The sequence below is a fragment of the Mesoplodon bidens genome, assembly GCF_964165515.1.
Source record: "Mesoplodon bidens genome assembly, chromosome: 15".
Taxonomy (NCBI): domain Eukaryota; kingdom Metazoa; phylum Chordata; class Mammalia; order Artiodactyla; family Ziphiidae; genus Mesoplodon; species Mesoplodon bidens.
The window spans coordinates 5,293,880-5,300,767 of NC_138171.1; the positions used below are offsets into that span (position 1 = coordinate 5,293,880).

Consider the following 6,888-nt stretch of genomic DNA (forward strand, 5'->3'; position numbering starts at 1 on the left):
GTAACCCACTCACCGTGCCCCAAAAGGAGCCAGGGCAACGCGTTTTCTATTCATGTGTCTATCCTGTAAAGTTGAAAACCTAAGTTAACAGTGGAGGATGCCAGATCACTTGGAAACGTGTGGCCCAGAGTGTTCAATGCTGCAAAAAATCCCCTGGGGGGTCTGCCCTCGCCCAAGGGGGAAAGACTTGGAAACACAGTGGGTGCCGTTAACTCTTGGCCAGGCCTTGAGCTGGGTGCTCAGCTGGGCTCTGGGGTGGGAGTTGGAAGGCAAGAGGAGGAAGGGTGTCTACCCAACAGTGAAGATGGATCATTCAGACACGAGGGGACAAGTGCACGTTCTTTCTGGAAAATAAATTCGGGTGAGAAGCTATGAGCTTGTGGAGGAGAGAGTTTACTTCTGGCTGGGATGGGGATCAGGGAAGGCTGGGTGCGGGAGGGGCGTTGGGATTAGGTCTGGGAAGGGGGAATGGGCTCGGGGGTGGCGGGGCCAGGACCGCAGCCAGGACCTGCTGCCCTGGAGCCTGAGCCTGAGAAGGAAGGGCGGGGCCCACCCAGCTGTTTGCATACCCGTCTGGTTCCTTCCTGCTTTGCTCCTCTTCCCCTGCCTTCCCTTGCTTCCCCTCTGGCTCTGTGTCCGTCCCTGGACTTTCTGGCTCTTGCTCTGGACATGGGTGGTGGGTGAGTCCCTCCTCTCTTGAACCAGAATTGCTGTCACCCCGCTGGGGGCCCCTCACATCCCGCTTCACCCCACACCGGATGCTGCACATCTGCGACCAGGTTCCTCTCTGTCGGAGCCCGTAGTCATCGTCCTGTGCTCAGAGCCTTAATTCTCCACGTGATGATTATATCTCGGGGCTGTTATTCACCTGGGAGCAGAATTCAGAGTGTCCCAAAAGATAACGGAGACAATGGGCCCAAAAATAGACCGGAAGGCCAGTATCCATCACATCTCCAGAGAAGCCTGTGCCCCTCTGGGGAGGCCGTGCCATGTCGGCTGGGGTCTTCCTTCAGAGCCGTAACCCCCTTCCTCTGGACACCCAGAAAAGCTATTTTCTCTCTTCAAAACATGGACAGGAAGAATTTCCTGCCTCCCAAGCCTGCCTGATGGTAAATTCGTATTTCCTGGACGTGTAGAGAGAGTTACGTGTCTTCCCCTGGCTCGTTTCCAGCTTCTCCGCTCTCTGATCCCATCACCAGCCTGCATGTGGCATCCAAGCAAACTTTCCCTCCAGAGTGTCCCGTCACCCACCAGCCAGGTGTATCTGCACTTCTGAAATCACCCAGACTCACGTGCGTAACTCTGTTTATCTCGCCCAGCTGTCTTGCCTCGGTGTCGCCGAAGATTCTTCCTACCGAACAACAAATTCACAGCATTTTGATGACAAGCAGTGGAAGAAGTGGATTTCTCAAAGAGCGTTCATGGCGCTATACGTTGCCTCACACAGGGGTCACTCAGAGGCTGTTCAGTACCTTCTAGAACACGGTAATTCTGCTGGCAGCTGAGGACGTTCAAGAGGGCGGTTCTTTTGAGGGCAAGGGGGACAGTGGCTTGCCTCCTGGTCCCTTCGGTAATGGTTTCCTGGACCCAAGTTTGTCAGCCACCAATCGAGGTCCCCATCGGGCCACTCAGTCCCTGTCTGAGGGGGTCTTTGGACATGCTTATTGGAGGCTGTGTCCCCTCTCCTGGCCGGGGCTCAGGAAGATGGACCTTTCAGGACACCAAGTCACAGGGCTTCCTGGTTTACTGCGTCTGACCAGACACTCCGCTGGGGATATTCCTATCCTGTTTGTTATTTCTTCCCACCCCAAGTCCCGTTTCTGCAGTGGTCCGAGGGGTCTAACCCCAAACCAGCATCCCCGCCTTGGTGGTTGGCAGGCTAGCCAGTCTCCTTTCTCGAAGCTCTTTGAATTTGCCCCACACCCTCTTTTCATCTCTCTTCCACCAAAGGGCAATTACTCTCACTCTGTCTCTGTCCATAGACATAGAAGCCTTAGCCTGCCTTGTCTCCGAGTTAAAAGGTTTTGCATGAGGTTCTGTGGGAGTACGTTTTATCTTCCCTGGATGTAGAGTATTTTTGGGAATAGGGGCCCACTGATTGAGGTGTAGACCATTCACCCAACAGTAGACAGTTGCAGACGTCCCAGGCCACTGGCTTCCTCGGGACAAAGGAAGAATGTGGTATTTGGTCAATGGTTTGGGGCTCAGGAGGGGGCCTCATCTGAGGGTTTCCCATATCAACTAGCCTCCAAGTTAGACCCCTCCTTCCCAGCCTTCGGCCTTGAGCTCAGGCTCGCTGTGTTGTTTCCCCCACTTCCACCAACCAAGCTGGGAAAGCATCTCAGATGCTCAGGCAGGATGCTGGGGCTGCACGTCTGGATGGGCAGAGGTTTCTCTGACTCTCCTCCTCTCCTTCCTCCACTGCTTTCTTCACTTCTCCTGTTGTAAGATGAAATATGGGCTTTTCACAACCCAGCCGTCCGTTAAGCTCATAAAAAGTCATTTTCCCTCTGATGGAGCTGTGATGTATTTGAAAGCACCAGTTAAAAACTTACAGGCAGCTTTGCAAAGTTTTCTGTCCTTTGCAGACAGTGGCTGTGAAGAGGCACCAGGGCTGAGGCTAAGTGTTGTGAGAACCTATTTAAAACTTCCTCACCGACCAGCCATAGCTCATAAACACTGGCTACCGAAATGTCAGCTGCATGTAATTGAATTGCCTTGTTTTCTGTGTCATGATATTTGTTACCCGCTATTTGATTCAATTCAACAAGTCCGTATTGGACACCTGTCATTAGCCCATCCATCTGCAGGAGGCAGTGAGGAATTCAGTCGAAGTGAAGTCTGTCCATGAGTCAGGCGGCCCATCATCTGTCATTTCCCAGGCGCCTGTCTTCTCCAGGCATCGTGCTACGTGCCGGGGATGAAAACAGCAGTGATCAAAACAAGCGTGTTTTCTGCCCTTGTGGAGTTTATGAAGGGAAGTCAGCAAATTATTACAAATAATTAATTCCATGGTCAGTCGTGCATGGCGTGTTCTGGAGACGCAGAATGTCTGCTGAACAAATGCAGGGAGATTTGTGGGGAGGAGGGCTAAGGAAGGTTTTCCCGAGGAAGTGAATGAAACCTCAAGGAACATAGAGTTAGCCCAGGAGAAAAAAAAAAAAGAAAAAAGGATGAGAGTGTTGTTAGCAAAGGGAATGGCATATGCAAAGATCCTGGGGCAAGATAAGGGAGCAGGTATATTGACGGGATAAAGCCAGAAGGCTGGTGTAAGCGGAGCATGGGTGGGGGGAGGAAGATCATGGGCGGGCAAAGAAGATCACGGAGGTGGGTAATGCTGGAGTGATAAGGGTGGGTGGGTGAGACAGAGCAGTAAAGACGTAGATCATCGCCCCAAGGGTGGTAGATGCCAACAATGGGATTTGAGCGGGAGATTGGTACAGGCATTGTAGGAGGGTCATTGGCTGCCGTAAGAGAAGCATGGGGTTGGGGGGGGAAGGCAGTGCTGGATGCTGAGTGGGAGGGGGGAGATGCAGCAGTGCCCCCCTCCGTGCACTCGGTTGGTTATTCGTTCTTCCAAGCATTCCTTTCCCAGCCTCGGCCCTTCCCATGCTTCTCTTCTTGAACGGGTTTCCAGAAGGTTGGCTCCTGCCAGCAGGGGGCCCTCCCTCAGCTAACTTTCTTATTTCCCAGGTGCCAACTGTCGGGGCAGATCCCCAGTGGGCAGGACGCCCCTGCACGTGGCTGCAGCCATGAGCCGGCTGGACTGTGTCAGCCTCCTGCTCAAATATGGGGCCTCCATCGACGACAGAGATGCCAAGGGGGAGACGCCCATGTCCCTTGCCTGCCGCCTGAGCTGCAGCCAGAGTAGGCGGCGGATGTTCCTCTTCTGCTGGATGGTGAAGCTGGGGACAAAGGACCCGATGGACCCTGTCGTGAACAAGGCTTTTCAGAGAGTCAAGGCCGGGTTTGGATCCAAGAAGGAGAACAAATCGTAGCTCCACCTGGGAACGTTTGCATGTCAGCTCTGACTTGGGGTAACTTTCCTGAGTTCAGATCCACGGCGGCCAGTGGCTTTGGGTGAGGAGGAAGGCTGGGAAACGTGGCAGTTCCTCTGAATCAGATATGAAACCATCTGTCCTATTTGTAAATGACTTGAGGAGGGTATTGATGGAAGTGGGTGAGTTTGTGTTCATTTCCTAAGTCCATCACAGACCTAACGGGCTCCCATGCCAGCCTTTACTTTTGAGCTATTTGTTCATTGAATCCAGTAACGCTGCTTGGGGTGATGGGAACCAATTACCTTCTCTCCCGTCTGGACACCATCTTAACGCATTGGCGTAACAGGGGTCATAGCCGTGATGAGAGTAGCTCTGTTGTTACGGTACAAGACCAGCACAGGCAAACGTCACCAGGCCGTGGGCAGTGTGACCTGTGAATTTCAGTTTGTAAACTTCATGGCACTAGATGCTCCCTAAGCTAGCAATGTTCCAGAAGTTTTCCTGAACCTTTCCAGAGGGGTCTGCTGCCTGAGTCTGAGGTGGGGCTGGGCGAGAAGCCAGGCTGACCTGGGGGGCATCTAAGAGCTTGGTTCTCCACAGGGGCGCCTGGTTACTCTTGGTGAAAGGTGATAAGCTGGCACTGGATTTGGAGGAGACGGTGTAAAAGGTGATGAGGAGCTCGTAAGGGGAAGGATTTGACCTGGCAGCTTCCTTTTTCCTTTTGTCCCACCCCCAAAGGTCCAAGCACCCGCCTCCCGCTAGCTTTCTCCTTTCCTGCTAGAACTGGGGTAGCTCCAGCATCCCTACTGTGGGGCAGCGTCTATGCTGAACTCTGGGCTCGACACCCACAAAAGCTGCCCTGTGGGTGAGTGAGCTGGGTGTGGGAGCCGAGAGGGAGGGGTGAGGACTGGGGCGGACTGACACGCACACCCTTGTCTGAAGGGGGCACTGTGACTCAGCTGCAGCAGAAAGGTGAGCCAAAGGCAGCTAGATCTTTGCAGAGCTTCCCAGAGCTGGAAACCTGGCTTGTTGATCTAAGTCCTGATTTTTTTTTTTTTTTTTTTTTTTTTTTTGCAGTACCAGGGCCTCTCACTGTCGTGACCTCTCCCATTGCGGAGCACAGGCTCCGGACGCGCAGGCTCAGCGGCCATGGCTCACGGGCCCAGCCGCTCCGTGGCATGTGGGATCTTCCCGTACCGGGGCACGAACCCGCGTCCCCTGCATTGGCAGGCGGACTCGCAACCACTGCGCCACCAGGGAAGCCCTAAGTCCTGATTTTTAAGCGTTGGCTTGAATTATGTTAAGATCAGCGTACGGAACAAAAGGAGTAGGAGACTTGAGGCACACGGCTGGGACCGCCGACCATGGTTAAACTAACTCATTTCACTGGGGAAACGGGTAGAAGCAACCTAAGACTCACTGGAACTTTCCCCGGCTCTGAAGCCACAGGGCGGGAATGGCCACGAGTGTTGCCGGGTGGGAAGCGTTGTCCCCCCTTCCACCCGTGGCCACACATGTTTCTCTGAAGCCCTGTATCCTGACACGGCTTCCGGAGTTAGTCTGTGTGGCAACAGTCTCTCGACCGTTGAAGTTCTGTTTTTGAAGGTGCTGGAAAATGGCACTGTATCCCAGCCACCCTTCTTTCTGACTTACATCCCAAGAACTGGATTCCGCTTTTACACTAATTGGCCGCATTTCCCGCTGTCGTGGCAAGTAAGAGCCGTGCTGGTGACGTGGCTTTACACTCAGTGGACGTGGCTGGACCCAGCTCAGCAATCTGTTTGACAAATAATAGTCAGGAAAAAAACATACAGCTCAGCATCAACAATGTCAAAACTGAGATCTTGTTTGTGGCAGACGTTCTCCAAAGTCAATAGGCAGATATTAAATAACCTTATCCAGCAGGGTCAGTTCATTTAGCTAATGAGGTGTGTTGGCAGGGGGACCTGGGCACCCTTTTAACTTAACAAGTGGTGTGACTCAGAGTCATGTGTTTTCCGGGAGCTTTGCTCTGCTGTCTTTATTGTTAGCAGAGCCAGCTGCCTGACATTTGTCCCCAAAATTTTGGAGGGAAGCCCTCTGTCTTTGTCACCCCCAATTCAGCTAAACACTTGGCCGGCAATTAGGTGAGTTCCATACTCTCCATGGTGACATTTTGCTCGGTGTGTGGCGGGGTCATTAAAACAGTCCTGTAGGTCCTGGGGGCTCTTCCTTTTAGACAATCTTAACATTCTAGCTGTTATATTCAAACAAGCCTGTATCACCTATTCAATAAAATATGTCCATAGCCTCAGAAGAGTTGATTTGCAATTGGTTGCCATCATCTTACACTTTGCAGAAAATTTCATTCAACATTTGAAGTTTTTTGGGGTCACACTTTGGAGCCAACAGAAATTTTTTTTTTTTAATTGGGGTATAGTTGTTTTACAATGTTGTTTTACTTTCTACTGTACAGCGAAGTGGAGTTCCCTGTGCTATACAGCAGGTTCTCATTAATTGTCTATTTTATACATATTAGTGTCCATTTTTTAAAAAAGAGGTTGATCTCAAATGGTTTTGTAGGACCCTGAAATCCTTTTAGGCCTGAGGTATTGGGGATGGTCTTTTGTGGTGAAGCAGCGGTGGTCTGCCATCACCCAGGTCGGCCTCACCTCTGCATGGAGAGGGACAGGCTTCCTCTCGGAAAGGAGCTACTGTCAGTTGTCTGAGTATAATATCCATCTCCCTCCTCCTTATTGTGTATCTCCCATGAAGCTGGACTCTCAGTTGCCAGAGTGGAATTGCTACTGGGGTAGCATGGACATACAGGGCTCGGACCCCAGATTGCATCTTGGTGGCTCTGCCCTGTGGCCTTGGGCACATTCCCTACTGCTCCGAGGTACAGGAG

General features: G+C 52.1%; 1 protein-coding gene across 1 annotated transcript; it reads left to right on the forward strand.

Annotated features, from left to right (window-relative positions):
- Positions 1 to 356: 356 nt before the first annotated feature.
- ANKRD60 (ankyrin repeat domain 60) lies at positions 357 to 6,283 on the forward strand. Its single transcript, XM_081257170.1, has 3 exons — positions 357 to 361; positions 1,320 to 1,485; positions 3,694 to 6,283. The coding sequence occupies exons 2-3, from the start codon at positions 1,422 to 1,424 to the stop codon at positions 3,996 to 3,998; spliced, it is 369 nt and encodes a 122-aa protein (XP_081113296.1). The 5' UTR covers positions 357 to 361; positions 1,320 to 1,421; the 3' UTR covers positions 3,999 to 6,283.
- Positions 6,284 to 6,888: the final 605 nt, after the last annotated feature.